The sequence below is a fragment of the Crocodylus porosus genome, unplaced genomic scaffold (assembly GCF_001723895.1).
Source record: "Crocodylus porosus isolate Cpor-Errol unplaced genomic scaffold, CroPor_comp1, whole genome shotgun sequence".
Taxonomy (NCBI): domain Eukaryota; kingdom Metazoa; phylum Chordata; order Crocodylia; family Crocodylidae; genus Crocodylus; species Crocodylus porosus.
This window is the reverse complement of record NW_017728906.1, coordinates 92,627,459-92,644,912: the sequence shown is the minus strand read 5'-3', so window position 1 is coordinate 92,644,912 and position 17,454 is coordinate 92,627,459. Positions and strand designations below refer to the sequence as shown.

The 17,454-nt window shown below is 45.1% G+C and overlaps 1 protein-coding gene across 1 annotated transcript in view; it reads left to right on the top strand.

Annotated features, from left to right (window-relative positions):
• TMEM255B (transmembrane protein 255B) overlaps nt 1–16,620 on the top strand; it is a 131,399-nt gene extending 114,779 nt beyond the window's left edge. The window contains exons 7-8 of the mRNA XM_019528484.1: nt 8,171–8,314; nt 15,492–16,620. Coding sequence (XP_019384029.1) covers nt 8,171–8,314; nt 15,492–15,659 — 312 coding nt within the window. The 3' untranslated portion in view covers nt 15,660–16,620. The remainder of the gene's footprint in view (nt 1–8,170; nt 8,315–15,491) is intronic.
• Nucleotides 16,621–17,454: the final 834 nt, after the last annotated feature.

Sequence of the window (17,454 nt, the reverse complement as noted above, 5' to 3'; positions counted from 1 at the left end):
GGCTCCTAGCCTAGGGATTTTTAAAAGGAAGTTAGATGAGCACCTTGCCGGGGTCATCTGACCCCGGTGCTCTTTCCTGCCAAGGCAGGGAGTCGGACTAGATGATCTTCCTAGGTCCCTTCCGACTCTAGATACTATGAAACTATACCCACTGTATAAGTTTGAGTAGGAAAGGGGCAGTGACATAATGTGACCTAATGAATTTTGGCTGGGGGGGGCTCAGTTGAATACATTTTCCAGGAGGCTCCAGACTTCAGACTGTTTGCATTGCTTCTGTCAGAGGAATGGGTAGAAGCTAAGGCAGTATGGCCTTGAAGCCAAACAGGCTGCTGGGGGCAGGAATGTCACACCGAAGAGCTGTTGTACTGCACAGATATGTGGAGATCCAGCCAGCTGTTTCCCTATAAGTCTGTGGTTCCATGCTGCAGGCAAGTCATGCACCAATCCCTTCTCTCAATGCCTAATAATGAGAAGTGGTGTTAGATCTCAGTTTTATCATTCTGCAGGTATGTGTGTGGTACAGCACAGAGTTTGTAAAGTATTTTGATCCTTTGAGATGAAAGGCTGCATGTAGCAGTAGGATGAAGTACGAGAAGGAGGAGATGCCTGGTGTCTGGCAGCAAAGGTGTTCAAAGTATTCTAGGACAGTGCATTGGTACTTAGAGACATTCCTTTCTAAAATATATTCTCCCCTCCCCAAGTATCAACGCACTGTCCCAGAATACTTTGAACACCTTTGCTTTGAACACCAGGCATCTCCTCCTTCTCGTACTTCATCCTACAGTACCACCAATGCTTCATGCTTTCCTCAGCGGAATATGTGCAGGTCAAACAGGTGTCAGTAATGCTACGTCCAGATTCAGGGCTTTTAATGAACATGCATTAGAGCAGGGCTGTCTTTGGCTATGGACAGACATTCAAAAAGTCTGAGCCTAAATTGATTCAATCTTTGCAGGTTAGTCTAACCTGGCTAGGCTGAACCAGTTTGTAACTGAACATTCTCTCTGGACTGAAGAAATTCAGGCATGTGCCTGGAGTGGCTCAGGCTAGAAGTCAGGGGGACCTACAACAGCCCTCCCTTCCCTTGGACAGTACTGAGCTGAGGGAGGGCATGGTCAGGCTCCCACAGGACCTCTGATTAAGAAGGTCTGCCTGCTTTTCCCTGCTGGCTGCTCAAGGAGCGGGAGTGGTGCCAGCCCCCAGCCCCCTGCTAGCACTCTGAGGCAAAGGGGGAGGGTGCAGTGCATGCATCTGCTGATGATGCAGAGCTTTTCAATCTCCCTCTCCCTGCTTCTTTATACTATGTGCAGCAAACTGACAGGCGAAACCAGTGATAACAGTGTTTATCACCTCATCAGCAAAACAACAGGCTCTCTCCTTTAGTTCAAACTCTTCTTAATCAGCTTACAGCTGACCCGTTGATTAGCTCCAGAAAGCCTGTTCTGTTTGCCTGTCCCAGTGAAATTGGACATATTAGCTAGCATACCACATGCTTATGGTCCATGAGGCTGGGGTCCGTGCTGTGGGAGATGAGGGGGGGGAGAGGGGGCATTCCTGCTTAAGCAGCAAACAGCATGGGGGGGGGGAAGTAGGGCAGGGGGAAGCCAGGCAGACCCTGCTGTACCTGTAGTCCAGGGATAGGCAAAATGAGGCCTGGAGGCTGGTTGCGGCCCACCAGGCCATTCTATCTGGCCTGCGGGGCCCCTAAAAATTTTAGAAAATTAATATTTATCTGCTCCTGGCTGCTTGTCATGCAGCCCTCGATGGCTTGCCAAAACTCAGTAAGTGGCCCTCCGCCCAAAATAATTGCCCACCCCTGCTGTAGTCTCTCCTGGAGCTCTGGCCAGGGAGCAGAGGGGAGGGGCCAGACCTGCTGTGGAACAGAGAGCCCTGCCCAACCCAGAGCATGCCAGGATGCTGGGGGTGTCTGGTTTATCTTAAACCAGCAAGGGATCTGGGACAGACATTGCATAAACCAGTTTGACCCAAATCAGTTAAGCCTGATTCAGCCAGGTTTATCACAAACTGGTTTCAGCCATTTTCAAACTGGCTTATGTGTACTGAACATCTATTCTGTTACAGGTTTAAACCAGTTTCTGATCACTTAGACATTACACATACACCAGTTTGTCCCTAGTCTTTGAGTTATTTTAACCTGGCCTGGGTCAGAAGCCTGCAAAAGGTATAGTAGAAGTTGTCCTCCTCCTACCTGGGGTAAATGAGCACACTTAGCAACATGTACAGTCTGTACACGAGATTGGGAGCGGGTTTGTGGGTTCCAAAGGGACTGGTGTGAGGAGCGTTACCATAGAGCCAGTAATAAATAGCAGCCATCTAGTTATGAGCAGCCCATGCCAGCTTTCACTCTAGGGAGTAAAAGCAGCTTTCCATTGCTACTCATATCCTCTCTGTGCATTTGGTGAGAGCAGGTAGGGAAAGGACACAAGGAGAATGGCAAAGGAGGGGATAAAGGAGGAACAAAGGTGAAAGGAGGGAAAAGAAATACAATATAAGACAAATCAAAGGTTGAGAAACCAGCATCCAACCTGGCCCTAGGCTAAATAGTTGGCCCTGTGCTGTAGGGTGCTGTAGCCCAGGGCCAACTACTAAGCCTGGCCCTAGGCTAAGTAGTCGACTGCACAGTGCTGACACATCCATTTTGCTTTCTCCTTGTCTTTCCTATTGGGTCCCCAAAGCCTTTCTTTGGCTGCAGTTGTTCTTGTGTTCCTGGGCCAGCATGTTTTTCCAATCTGGTTCATTCCAGTGATCATGAGTTGCTTAGACATGAATCAGGAGTGAAAATGACTCGACCTATGGTGTAGTTCCTGCTCAGCTGTGACTACTCATTTTCAGCTTTAGTCATCCTCCGCTGTTTGGGGTACCGTAGAGCATGAAGGTCAGTGCATAGAAGCCTGGCTAGTGCCTTCCATTGGGTGATCAGGGTAGTTGCAGATAGCTGTGAAATTTTGAAGTCTGACCAAAGCCAAAAGGAATTGCAAATGCTTCTCGAGGGTTAGGCTGGAATAGCGGAATTCACTCCTGCAGATACCATACATAAGGTCTGTGACTCACTCAAGTTCTAGTTTAGCTAGTGCTTCAATGAGAATCAGGCTGGCACCTTGAGGAGGGGTGAGTTTAACCCAAAATGGCTATTTTTGCATTAATCTGATGGGATGTGGAACTGTTGAAATGTTCCTACAAGAAACAATGTGTAACATGTCAGTACATACTAAGCGTGCATTTATACATGGGAGCACTCGCTTCAACTGTCAAAGCAACAAAAAGCAATGGAACGAAAATGTAGTGACAGCCTCTCGGTCACTTGTTCTGGAGCAAAGCTGATCTGATTACAGACAGCAGAATAGCTGTCTAGGTTGCAGTACTGCAGAGAAGCATTCGGGGGTAACTAGGCTGTAAGCGAGCCAACATAGTCTCTTGTTGCAAAAAAAAAAAAAAAAGCCAACAGCATCCTGTGTTGTATTAACAAGACTGTCAGTTGCAAATCAAGAGAAGTGATTCTTCTGCTCTGTTCAGCACTGGTGAGGCCCCACCTGGAGCACTGCGTCAATAAAGATGTGGACAGTTTGGAAAGAGTCCAGTGCAGGGCAGCAAATATGATTAGGGCCTGGGAGATAAGATTTAATGAGGAAAAGAAGAGAACTAGGGTGATTTAGCCTGGAGAAAAGAAGACTGAGCGGGACTTGATAACAGTCTTCAAATACCTGAAGGGTGATTATAGAAAGGATGGAGATGGGTTTTTCTCTGTGGCAGTAGGGGGGACAGGAGTAGGAGCAATGGCTTCAAGCTGCAGCAGGGGAAGTTTAGGCTGGAGATTAGGAGGAACTTTCTGACTATGAAGATGGTCAGGCATCTCAGCAGGCTACCTACAGAAGTTGTGGAATCGCCATGCTTGGAAACCTTCAAAAGCAGGTTAGACAGATACTTAGCTGGTATGGTTTAGTTAGGGATGATCCTGCCTTGAACAGGGGGCTGATCTAATTGACTTTATGAGGTCTCTTATAGCCCCACTTTCCTATGACCCTAAAAGTAAAAGAAGCTGAGGGATGGAAGCAAGCCCCTTATTTGCTTAGGAGGAAACATGAACTTGTATGAATTACCACAACCATTTATTTAAACAGGGAGCTATGCAGTTTTGGAAATGCACTTTAAAAACAACAACAAATAGTGTAGAATTGCACTACAGCAGATTCTCTTCCTTTCCGGTAACCTTCAGTATTTAGTTTACTGGCTTGCTACTCTGCCTCAGTGAAGAACTAGCATATGAATACACAGCTTTTAGGAAACTGGGGACTAAGAAAACATTAAGCAGGGCAGGAAAAGGCAGACAAAATGATACAAGGTTGATTTAACAAATATTTAAAACCTGAGTCATCATCTCTCTTTCAGGATGTAGACTTACCACAAAAATGCCCACAGGCATTTGTGAAGATAATTTGTGTCCATCATGCCTCAGAGCAATGCTCTAAGGATGAATTCCAAGAGACAGCAAGGATGTCCCTAGAAGAAAAATCGTGCATCTTTGGAGAATTCTGGCTGCAGAACATGTTATGTGAGAATGCTTGAAAAACAAAGTGCAATTACTTACAATTACCAAAGTGCAATTACCAATGGACTTTCCTGCAAAAAATATATAGTATACTGGTATTTTGTCTTTAAAAATTAGAATCCCTAATTTTGCTTTGCAGAAGCTTTAAAAACTCCCTATGTATCTACTATGAAACAAGCAGTGGAGTTGGTTATAGTGATAATGAGTACAAATGCAATGTATGGGTCTCCTGTTGCTACACAGACGTGTTTGTCGCTTTGCTAATGTCAACAGATAGTTAAGGCTGAGCCTACCTTCCTTGCTTTGTTCCAATTCAGACTGAGCCACATTTTGACACATCTGACTCAGTCATTTTATCAAAGTGAAAGGCAGGCCTTAATTTCATTATATTGTTACCATTCTCAATGATGGGAAGCTTCTCTTCCCCTCTTCCCAGCCAGCCATGGAGGCATCAGTAGTTCTGGAAATGCAGCAGTTACAGCAGAATGCTGTCTCACCATAAACCTTCATAGCAAATGTCTCTCTCCAAAAACAAAGAAGACCACATTCCTTTTTTTTTTTGCAAAAGGATGAATTCAGAGCAAAATGTTGTGCAACTGCCCGCAACCTTCATGCTCATAGCCAACTGTTTTTCCCATAGAAAGCAATGGGAGGGCAATTTCTTTCCATTTCAACAGTTTTACAGGGGCATGAAGAAACCTTGGAGACGCTCTCTTCTGCAAAAATACAACCCCCACCACAGATCCTACTTTCACGATACCTGATCTTTATTATAATAAATATTTGTCTAGCCAACATTCAAGAGGAAATCACTATTTCATTTTGTTATGCTTTAAGCGTAGATATAGCTTTTGGTATGTATGCAACACAAAGGCCCATGGGCATGAAGATGTCTGAAGGTACAACTATACTGGGTCAACTTGGACAAACCCCTAAATGTACCCTTGTCTCCTCCATTCAGTTGGACTGGACTGTTGGGAAGAGACTGCCTGGGTGGCTTCATGGTCCTCTCCTGCAGAGCAGGTGTATCTCTGCCTCTGACCGAGGAGCATGGGGGGATGCAGGAGTAAGACTATGTCAGGCACCATCAGTTCTTTTTCATTCTGCGAGGGAGAGTAATGAGCAGAGTGGTCAGAGACTGCTTCTCTTTATATGAGGGGCATGGGGAGCCCTGGAGTGAAGCAGCCTCTGAGCCACTTCACCTTTGAACAGGGGAGTTGGAGCCAGGCAAACAGGCCCCCCGCCGGTGGGAGACCTCTGATGTACTGGGGAGCAGTATCAGCTGAAAAAGTGGACAAACATATAGAGCAGGGGTGGGCAGTTATTTTGGGTGAAGGGCCACTTACTGAGTTTTGGCAAGCCATTGAGGGCCCCATGATAGGCAGCCAGGGGCAGATAAATATTAATTTTCTAAACAGGTTAGGGGCCCCACAGGCTGGATAGAATGGCCTGGCAGGCCACATCCAACCCACGGGCTGTATTTTGCCTGCCCCTGGCATAGAGTGTAGGGGTGGGAGGCAGCAGCATTAAGTGGGGTTGGTAAAGTGACAGTAACTGGAAGGGGACATTGGCTGGTAAGGGAGATAGAGGCACTGAGAGCTGTGAGGTACAGAAAAGAAAAAGGGGGGGGAGTACAGGTGGAGAAAGGGCTGCCTTAAAATCATCAAAAGGGCAAGGAATTGAGCCCGGTATTTCAGACTTTTTCTGGGGTAGACCCTGGAATTCTTATAACATGTGATGCCTCCCCGCTTCTCCATGGCTGGCTGTGGGCCTGGAAGACCGGTCCCTGCCCCATGGGGCTTGTAACCTGACACCTAATTTGGGGAACAAGAGACTCCCTGTGTCTTCATGTCCAGTTCTCTGTTATTGGAGGTAACCAGGTTATATAATCACTTTCATAAACTGGCTGAGCTTTGTCTTAGAGGTAGGAGGGTTCCCTCTTCCTACTCAAAAGCACTTCCAAAACCTCAGTGCTCTAGGGCACTGACATACATGGAAAAAGTGCCACAAACTGCACTTTATCGGAAGCAGCAGCACATTAGTTGGACCTGGCTCCTCTGCATCTGTATAAATCAGGTGCTTCAGCAGGGCTTTTTGTCGCTTTTAGCTAAGCTGATTAAATCAGCTATTAGATAAAAGTGCCAAAAAGCCCTGCTGAAGCACCTGATCTATACAGACGTTTGGCAAGCCAGGTCCAACTAGTATGAAGCCTCTTCTGGCCATGCGCTGGGCTTAGCACGGGGGTGCATGGAGTTTGAAGTAAAACACCGTTTTTTTAATATATCTGTAAGCAGCCCTAGTGCTTAGGAACCTCCTTATTTCCAGCCTAAATTTATTCATGGCCATTTTGTATCTTATGCCAATATTTGTCTCTTTGCTTAAGTGGATTTTTTTCCCCCTGGTGCTAGGTCTAGAGACCAACCAGGTCCTCTCTCAGCCTTCTTTTTTGCTGGGTTAAGCCAGCCAAGATCTTCTTGCCTCCTGTCCTAAGAGATGCTCCGTTTCCTTCAGCATCCTGGTAGTCCTTTCTCTGTGCCTGCATCATTTTGAGTGCCAGTTGTTCCAACTGCTGTGCAGAGGTAGGGGCCTACATGGTCAGCTGACACAAATTAGACAAGAAGGGCAGAGTCTCGTTTCACTTAGTGTAGGGCCATCCAGTGGCAGCCTGGCATGGGTTAATCTGCAGCTCCAGGTTCCTAAAAGGCCAGCACTCCCCATATTGTTTCAGCTGTGGCTGCAGCCAGGCTCTCTTGGCTTCTTGTCCCTCTTCTGGTTTCCACTTCCTGCAGAAACCCACTGCACAAGGCAGGGGGAAGGCCACAGCCAGTTTGCCGAGGGTTGTGCCATCCAATGCAGAAGTGATGGGGAGGCAGCGAGCCCATGGCTGCATGCTTGAGGCCCCTGTTGGTGTGACTTGTACAGGGAGCAGCCCCTAGCAGCTTAGAAATCGGACAGTCCTGACCCAGTGAGAAAACAAAGTGCAGCTTGAGACTGAGATACTGAACAATTGTGCCAGAGCAAATAGTGGAGGTGTTGCACCAACTTCCACAGATGTGCAGACATATCCCTATTGGTACAAAGGCAGAAGAGAGATGGAGTCAAGCCTTCAGGTTTCTCAGTATAGGGTCCTGCCACTGCATTATCAGGTAGTGAGTAGGAAGTGCCAAATCCTTCGAAGAAGAAAATGAAAGCTGCTTTTTAACTTCAGACACCCCTCACCTCAACCCCAGAAAACAACCACTAAAGCACCGTGCATGCACATACCCCATGTGTCTCTGGGGAAGGATGTATATGGACATAATACCAGAGTGCCTTGGGTTGTCCAGATTAGTTATCTAGATTACAGGGCAGATTGTGATGCTTAATGTAGTAACATGTGAAGGATGGAAGGTGAGATCACGCTACAAGGTAACATTTTGAATCACCACAAAAGGAAAAGTTGTGACATATAACACCAGTTTTGCCAGGGAAATACAAAAATAGGAAAAACAAAGGTGTTAAATGAATCACTCCTAGTCTGATGCAAGAGAAATTAGGGGAGGGGGAAAAAGAAAGCTAATTACAGATGCATTCACTAATACTGTCATCTTTTATGTCCAACAGGTACCTCTGTCACAAATTGCTTTCAGCTCTGCCCCTCCTCCTCAGATCCTGTACAATCCAGCTCAGCAGATCCTGACATATGCTGGCTTTTGTCCCTCTGCAGCAGCCATCCCTGCATACTCATCATATCCCTTACCTCTCCAGGTAGAGTACTAAATTCTGTTCCCCTTGTAAGTCTTCTTGGAAACCAGAGGATACTCATCAGTATATAAACTGCAGTAGTAAGTCACATGCTTTGGAGATTTAATGGTAGTAGAGAAGAATGGACTCCCCTTTGCTACTAGCGCAAAGGTCAGTCTAGCTCTAGCTCTAGCTCTCAGGAATCTTCACTGATTATTATTATTTGTACTATGGTAATGTCTAGGACACTCAATCCAGTATCTGGCCCCAGATGTGTTGTACAGCTCACAGCCCATGTGTCAGACTGGATGCAACAGACAGAAAGGGAGGAAGCAAAGTTGGGAAGATGAGTGTGAACTGAACAGGTTTAGCAAGAAAGTAAAGCCTTCGCTGTGTGTACAAAAATACTGAAAAAAAGCTGCTGGCTTCCACAACATTGTGAAGTGCCTCTGCTCTGTGTGGGGAGTGTAACTTTAAAATGCAACTCGCTGCATCATTTATCTTCATTGTTGAATGAAGCAAGCTGACAGCACACCACTCACTGAGCATATTCTGAATTCTCAGCATGCCCTGGACTAACCTGATTAACCAAAGAAACCTGATCTGTTCTCCCAACTCTCTCCTGTCATCCTCCTACAGTCATAAAACTAACATACCCCATACTCCAGACATCCTCTGCTCAATCTGTTACTCTTTTCTCCCTCCCTTCTCCATTTCTCTTTACTTTATCCTGGTTGTTCAGATGCTGTCTTGCCATGTGGAAGATTTGGGTTTGATCTCTCCCAGGATGAGAGCATTGAATCCATGTCTCCCATTTCCTGGGCAAATGAACTACGTATTTTCCCGTGTATAAGATGTCTCATCTCCCTTCACACAAATAGAGTGCTTAATGTAAGGTGCACCTTTTACACCAAAGTTACAGAAGGAAAAATACCAGGTGATTGAAATTAGGTACTGGTACAGGTACTCGTCACTTAACATCATCCCAGTTAACATTGTTTCATTATTACATTGCCGATCTATTAGAGAACATACTTGTTTAAAGTCGTGCGATGTTCAGTTATAACATTGTTTGGCTGCTGCCTGCTGGTGGGTAACTACTGTGACATAACTGGATTCGCTTAACATCATTTCACTTAAAGACATTTTTCAAGAACATAATTACAACTTTAAGCCAGGAGTAGCTGTACCTTGAATGTGAGCTGGGAGACACCAGTGGGAAGAATGGAGGAGCTATAGTAGAAGACCCCCATCTTTCCCTGTGTATACCCTGAAGTTACTTTTAGGGGACAGCCTTCCAGGGACTGCTGGGGAAAGCAGGAAAGGAGAGTGTCATGAAGGTGCAATTTTATCATTTGGGAGGGGTGCTACTTTTGGTCTTATACACCAAAAATATGGTAACCACAAGTTAGTTATAAAGCAATATATAACCTGTGGGCCAGATGCAACCCATGCAACCACTGGATCCAGCCATAGAGCTCAAGGGTTTTACCTGTGTCAGTGCCGGTGGCCCATGCTGGAGTCAAGCAGTGAGGAGCTCCTTCCTCCCCCTGGCTGCAGTGTGGGGAGCTTCCAGTGGGTGGGAATCTGCACTGAGGCTAAGCAGCTTGCAGCTGCACCCACACTGCAGCCAGGATGCGATGGGGGCACAAAAGAAATGGGGGAAATGAAAGGGAAGCAGGTCAGAGCAGTAGCAGTGCAGATGCAGTTTCCAGCATTCAGGACCTAACACAACTCCCCACTAGCTTGAAGCTGTTCCTATGCTGCAGCCACAGAGTGAGGGGGAGTGCACAGAGAGAAGCAGTAGCAGCGCAGATGTAGCTCTTAGCTTCCTGGTCATGGTGCAGCTGCAAGGAAAGCCCGTTCTGCTGCTGTGCTATCAGAGGTACCCAGCCTGCATTGGACCAGAGCAGGGTTGTTCCGGCCCATGGCTTGTTAAAGGTTGCTGGAACAAGATAAGTACCACTAGCATCACCACAACCTCCTCTTCCTGTGGCTTGAAGCCCTGTCTGTTTTTTTGATAGAACAAGCCTAGTTAATTAGCCTGAGGGGAGGGAGGTGCCTGCCTGCACCCTCCATCAGATGCCTACACCCTAGAAAAAGGGCTGGTGGTTCACTTATTGTTGGGAAAGGCTGGGATGGTGGGGAGTAAGTGCCAGGTAGCTCTCTGAGCATGCAGATTTTCTGGATCGCTATTCAGAGACATCAAACTCTCCCCCTGCACCATGCAAAGAGATAGGCCCTTTTCTCTTTCACTGAATCCAGCTATCTCTATCTCTGATCCTTCAGAAGCAGGCCATGTTGATAAATCAATTTAACTGTTTGCAGGCTACATAGGTACCACAGCAGTAGGTGGATTAAACTGATACGCACCATAGAGGAGCTCATAAATACTTACATCACTAAATGCCTAGTAAGAGCTGTGAGGCCAGTACAGTTGTAGAACATCAGATTCTGAAAACTTGACATAGTCAATCCCATTTGCAGAGTCTAGTGTATGCATCACATACCTTCATGCACTGGCAGAGAGACAGGAATGAGGGACCACTTCCAATTCTCAATGAAAATGCTCCAGTTTTCTAAAAGTTCAACAGAGAGCAATTAAGTGTAGATTGAGAGTAGAGAAATGGTCTTTAGAGAAATGGTCTTTAGAGAAAAGAGGATCAATATAAAACAACTGAAGAAACCGCAGAAGTAATTGTAGAATTCATGTCGGACCATACAAACTGCTTGCTGTCTTTAACCAGAATTTCCAAATACGCTGCAGAATAGACAGCTTCATCCTTCTTCATATATTGCTAAATATTTTTAAATGAGTTCATTTTCCTTTACTTTTCTACCTGATAGTCAGAGGCAGTCAGCCAAAAGCTTGGGCTTCCACAGTTCAAGCTATTAATCCCTTTCCAAGAAAAAACAGCTTTCCTAAATGTAAGATATAATCATGCTGCAGTGTGGAGGGAATGAACTGCAGCACTACTATAAAAATCTTATATATATGAGCAATTGCTAGCTTAGTGAAGATGTTCAGTTTACCGAGACAATTATTATCCTATTTGAAATTTTTGTAAGTAACAACAAACCAGTTCTGAAGTAACCATATTTGTAGGCTATGACCAACTTTATTAGTGAAGAGATATCTGGGTTACGTCTAGAAAAATACTTAGGTGTCAAAGGAGGGCAGTCAAATGAGGTCTCCTAAGTCCAAAAGGTAGATCTTCCAAATCCAAATCAGATGCTTCTTAGCCTTTGAAGCATCGAATGTCCAGAGGTGGACACTTGTTCATCATCAGTCCCTACAAGCCTGCATCTAAGCATATCCAGAGTTGCCAGTGTCTTGACACTACTGAGTACCTAAGCCCTATTACCCACAAACTGAGAATTCTTCCGTGTTGGCCCCATGCAAGCTCTGATGCAGTAGGTGGTCTCAGAGCTCACTGACCAGACTGTGCCCCATACAAAATAGTGATGCCAACGCCAATTCCAGGAGAAGCGTTGGAACTGTATATTTCAATCAGAGATAGCTCTGGCCTGTAGCCCTAAGTAGCCTGTTTATCTTCTGTAGTGGGGTGACATTTAAGATGCATCTTTTCCAGAATATCATCCACATGCTAGCTATTATAGATACCATTCTAAATACAACATCAGTCTCCCTAGGTATTGTACCTTGGGGTCACCAGGAACAATGGCCACAAGCTGAGGGAGGATAGGTTTAGGTTAGATATTAGGAAGAACTACTTTACTATAAGGGTGGCCAGAGCCTGGAATAGGCTTCCCAGAGAGGTGGTGCTCTCACCTTCCCTGGAAATCTTCAAGAGGAGACTGGATAGGCACCTGGCTGGGATCTTATGACCCCTGCCACCCCCAGTGCTCCTTCCTGCCCATGGCAGGGGGTCAGACTAGATGATCTGTCTAGGTCCCTTCCAACTCATTGATTCTATGATTCTCTATGATTTTATGATTCTACAGCTTAGCTGGACATGTATAATGAGACAAACTGTGAGTTTTAAGTTGCTCCATACTAATTTACCGATAAACCAAAGATCAAATTGAATATATGCAACAGGGAAATCAGGTTAGTTATTTATACAGAATGAAAGTCACAAGTGACTTACACCTTCTGGAGCCTTAAGCTGGTTCTACAGTTTCATTTTGCCAGCATAATTATTTAGGGTTGGAGTGCTATTCCAGCAAATATCTTACTGACGATGCAGTTACACCACCAAACGTATTGTCCACAGTGGAATCTATCACCGATTTAGATGGCCAGGCTCCCTAGACCAGCTGTACTTAATCTTGTGGCCATGTGTGCCAGGTAAGTGGCACTGGGCCAGTCTGCATGCTGGGATTTGGTCCCAGGGGCCCTGCACTACCCCCTCTCAGCCTCTCATAGTAGGATTGGGCACAAGGGCCTGACACAGCTCTTGCTCAGACACCAGATCCAGCCCATAGGGCCCAAGGCTCCTCACAAGTCTGGAAATTTGGCAGCAGTAAAGTTGTAAAATGTCAAATCTTGAAAATCCAATATGGTTAGTTACTTCAGCTTGTTCTAGTGTACGGGATGTTGGTGCCTCACTCTAGGCTGAAAGGAGATGCCTTCCTATATTTAGGATGCACACCTCTGAATGCTCTCCTTGTGCAAAATTGCTAAGCTCTGTTTCAAAACCAGAGCACCACCACCACCCATTCATGCAGGTTGAGAGAGATCAGAATTCAGTTTCTCTCTCTGTCTGAGGGCGTCAAACCCACATCTCTACCTCACAGAACACTCAAAGATTCATTAGGCTACAAAGAATGAGAAGAGTATGTTCAAGAGAGAAGCTGATGCTCTACCTTAGTGCATTCATCTGGGTGAGTGGTTTGCAGTTGCACCAATGAATTTGTGTGCATGTTCAATGGCCGTTTGCTATACATCTCCCACAAGCAGATAATAGCAAAACACGACATGAGGAATTTGGATTTTACAAGTATATAAGACAGAGTTTCTGTTCGTAAAGTTAGAGCTATTTCTAGAAGGGATTAATAACACAGGTTATTCTTTAATGCTGTAATCTAGTCCTGCTCTTTGGTAATTATCCTGAATGGATAATTGTGTAAATGACTCTAACAGGAGTGACTGCCATTCCAATCATTACCAACCACTAGAAATCAGATGAGAGAGAAGATTCTTGGTTCATTGTGAAACTGTCAGCAGTGGCTTTAAGGGCTGGTAAAGCCATGTTCTGTAGCAGTGTTAGTACTATTATCTAGTTGGACTAAATGACCTCTGGAGGTGCCTTCCAGCCCTGCTTTTCTATTATTCTGTCTTTTCAACTGTAATATGTCAATACTGCATTTGTATCTTAAAAGTTCAGCTTGTGTGTGATATACCCCTCCCCTATTTAAACCAATTAATATATAAATGGAGGACACAATTCTCCTTTCAGACCCATACAAGGGCTCTTGACTTCAAAGTTTTGCTATCTGCTTTCAGAGAACACCTTTTGAGAGATCCATGCATGTAAGGAGAGAACACCATCTCCAAGAGGAGGAGCTAGCCTAGTTGCAGGGACGGTGCCAGTGTTCTAGGAAAGAATGGGTGAGGTAATACTGGGACAGTGGAGTTTATCTGCCAGGATATTGCATTTGCCATGCACTTACACTGAAGCCCATTGCATGGCATGTGCTAACATGTGGGGGTTATTGAAAGTAACATTCCCATTGCAAACAGTGCCAGGATTTCACTCCAGATCTGTCCAAAAACTTCACCCTGTGATTTTTTAAACAAATGGTGCAATTGATTATCTCTCAAACAGGGCTTGGTTTCATAAGCACTGTTCTTACTGAAGAACCAGCCCAAAGGGCCTACAGGGGTGTCACATTCATCTGGCCCCACAGTCCAGATGAGTGACATGGGGTCAGTCAGTGGGATCCCAGATCCCATGCTCCCCCTGCATCCAGCCCCTGTTCCTGGATTCATGCTGCATGTCATCTACATCCCAGAGCGATTAAGGTGGGCATCACATGTGGTGCAGATCCTGGAGCAGCTGGAACAAGTGGCATGGGCAGTGCAGTCCAGCTGGGGCAGCCACTACACATAGCATGAATCCCAGAACAGCCAGTGGGCACCATGCTACACATGACACCCGCCAAGCCAGATTGTGCCACCTGTTCCAGCCACTGGGGAGGGAGCTGTTCCAGGACTGCTGCACAGGGTGCCTGCTCCACATGGTCCAGGACCCGTGGGCACCCCGTGCAGTGCTGGTTCCAGACTAGCTAAAGCAGGCGCAGCATGCAGTACACATCCAGGAGTACCTGGGGTAGGCACCATGTGTGGCACAGTTCCTGGAGTGGCCAGGATGGATGTCCTGCCCAGAGGTTGGCCCAGGTCCATTCAGACAGAGGGGCAGCCTGGGGACAGATAACAGGCTGTATGCTTGGCACCACTGACTTAAAAGTTTCAGTGTTAAACCAGGTCAGAAGTACAGCCACTCAAAAGTACTTGCCCTGTAGGCCATAATAGTTCCAGTAGATACAAGAATGTGGATTTTATCCACAAATAATACATTTCTATATAAGGCCTTTAGCCCTTACATCAGCAGGGGCCAACCTGTTTGGCAGGTGTGCCACAAATTAAGCACCACACCCTTCCTAAGTGCCACTTCAGTCCCATTCCTCTGCCCTTCCTGCTGCTCTTTTTTCTGCTCCCTGCTGCTGTGCTGCCTGTTTGTTCCCTGACCTACCACATGCCACAAGCAGGGGCTACCCATGCTCATTATGGCACCTGTGCTGCAGATTGGCCACTTCTGCCTTAAACTTTCCAAGTATCAACATGGATTTAAATAAACAGCTCCACACATCTTGAAGATCAATCAGATACAGTGACTTACCTGAGAAAGTAGAGTGTCTCTCTTACAAATGTATGTTTTGTGGGTTTTTTTCTTACAATTACTTTCATGCAGGGTAATTTGTAGCTTAAGTCTTACTGAAAACTTGAACCTGGATTACAAAGTATAAACTGTGTCACCTTGATATGTACTGTATGTAATAATCTTAATGAAACCTATATTACAGTAATTGCTGCAATAAAGATGCCCAAGAGGTTTAGCTCTAAGATTTATTATTTAATGTTGATATGTTATATATAATACACTTAATACAGCAAATCTGCAAACCTGGTTGCACTCTTGTACTGAAGAAGTTATTTTTCTTTGTCTGATTACAGCCTGCCAGCAATTTTCCAGGATCATCATCTACAGATATTTCTTTATCTGATGATACTCAGCCTCCATCCCACTCCAGCTCTAATTATGGTCTACCTCCAAATGCTCCACCACTGTATAGACCAACTTATTTCCTGCCAGGGGAAAAACCACCACCGTATGCCCCCTAGAGCAGAGAATTATATTTCAAACAGTCCTGCCCCTCCCCCCCACCTTTCTTTAAAGAGACAGACACCTTTGGAAACTGCTGCACAGGCAGCAGACTATCAAAGAAGCCATATGGTGTGCTATGATTGTTCAATTTTTACTTACACATCACTATGACTAAACAGAATGCTGGAAGCCTATTGCAGGTATATCACCCAGAGGAAGTTCTTAGTTACCACTTGGTTTTTATGTAGTCAGCAGCAACACTGCTTTCTGGCTAGCATAAGCATGACTTTTCTTCTCAGCATAATACCTAGTGACTTTTTCTCAGTAGAAAAAACAAGAAAAAAGAAAAACAAACACCCACTTTGGATGCTTGGTTCCATTTTTGTAAACTGATAATAGAGTGGTTTTGTAATTTTGATTTAGAAATCTTATAGTATGTACTATATGAGTGGGTAGTCCAGGGCTTTGAATCATTCTGGATAGAAAGAAACTAGAATTTATTTACCTTAATATTATTCTTTAGTAGCCCCTTTCTGGTGAAAGCTTTCTAATAAAAATAACATGGCAATTATTTTATAACTGAACAGGCCATGTTTATATCCAAGACTGCATGAATTTCACAAGGAAGGGGAAGCACAGTACAGAGGTAAAGTATCCCAATGAGCTTTACCCTACTATGAAAGATGAAGTTCAAATATTACATTTTAATAGGGCTGTTTTAATTCTCTCGTCTGAAATGCGTGAATATAGTACCAGTCCAGTTAAGTTATGTCAGTGTGTTGTGGGTGCAATTTCCACATAAGTATTTAACCTATATATTTATTAAAGTGTTAAAAGTTCTGTATTTTTCCATATACTGTAGAAAGTAGATGAGATTGTAACAAAATGAGTTCTTTTCTACTACAGGAAAAAAATAAAACGAGACAAACCAGAAGACCTTGAAGTGGTGTATGCTGACCTCAAGTATTCTTATTTAAAAAAAAAAGAGAGTTCTGTAATTTTGTAACAATTGGAATGGTTTGATGAAGACTCAGAGTAATCAAATGGTTTTCTGGGTTTTCCTCCATCTCCACCTTCCCACTACAGAGAATGTAAAAATGCACCTCACATTATATGAACAATGTATTTCCTATGTAACATCCAAAGGAAATGCATGGTCTTTTACTCCCTCTGCTGGATGTGCATCATTAAGTAGCAACTCTAAACACCCATAAATGAGCACCTGAGTATGGTTTAAAAAAAAAAAAAAAAGTTACTCTGTTGCCAAGTCCTGGTACAATGTTTCCTGTGGCACCACTGTTACGGCACTGTCATTAGCTGTGTAGTCGGGTTGTGAGAAGCTTCAGGTGCTGATTCGATTCAAAGGAGATTTGGCCTGATTCAGCAGCCAAATCTTCAAATCTGAATCAACTTGGGAGACCAATTAAAAGGTCTGAATCAATTTGGAAAAGATTCAGAGAACTTCGGAGATTTGGGCAGTCCCTGCTCACCACCGCAGGGAGCTGGACCCAGTAAGTAGGGGGCAGGGGTAGGGCTGGAGGAGGGAGTAGGGGACTATGGGGGGGACCCCTGCCAGACCCCATCCCCTGCTTGCTCCCCCAGCCCCCCTGAGTGCCCCCCACCCACTCTCCCAGCCCTGTCTATGGCTGCCCCACCCGGCCCCAGCATCCTAGCTCTTTAAAAAGAAAAAAGCCCCACACTCAGCAGATGCTGCAGTGGCTTCTGGGGGCTCGTGGAAGAACCCACCACGCAGTGCGGGACAGTGGAGATTGCTGTCCCCGCCCCCCGGCCTGACAGATTTTTTTTTTTTTT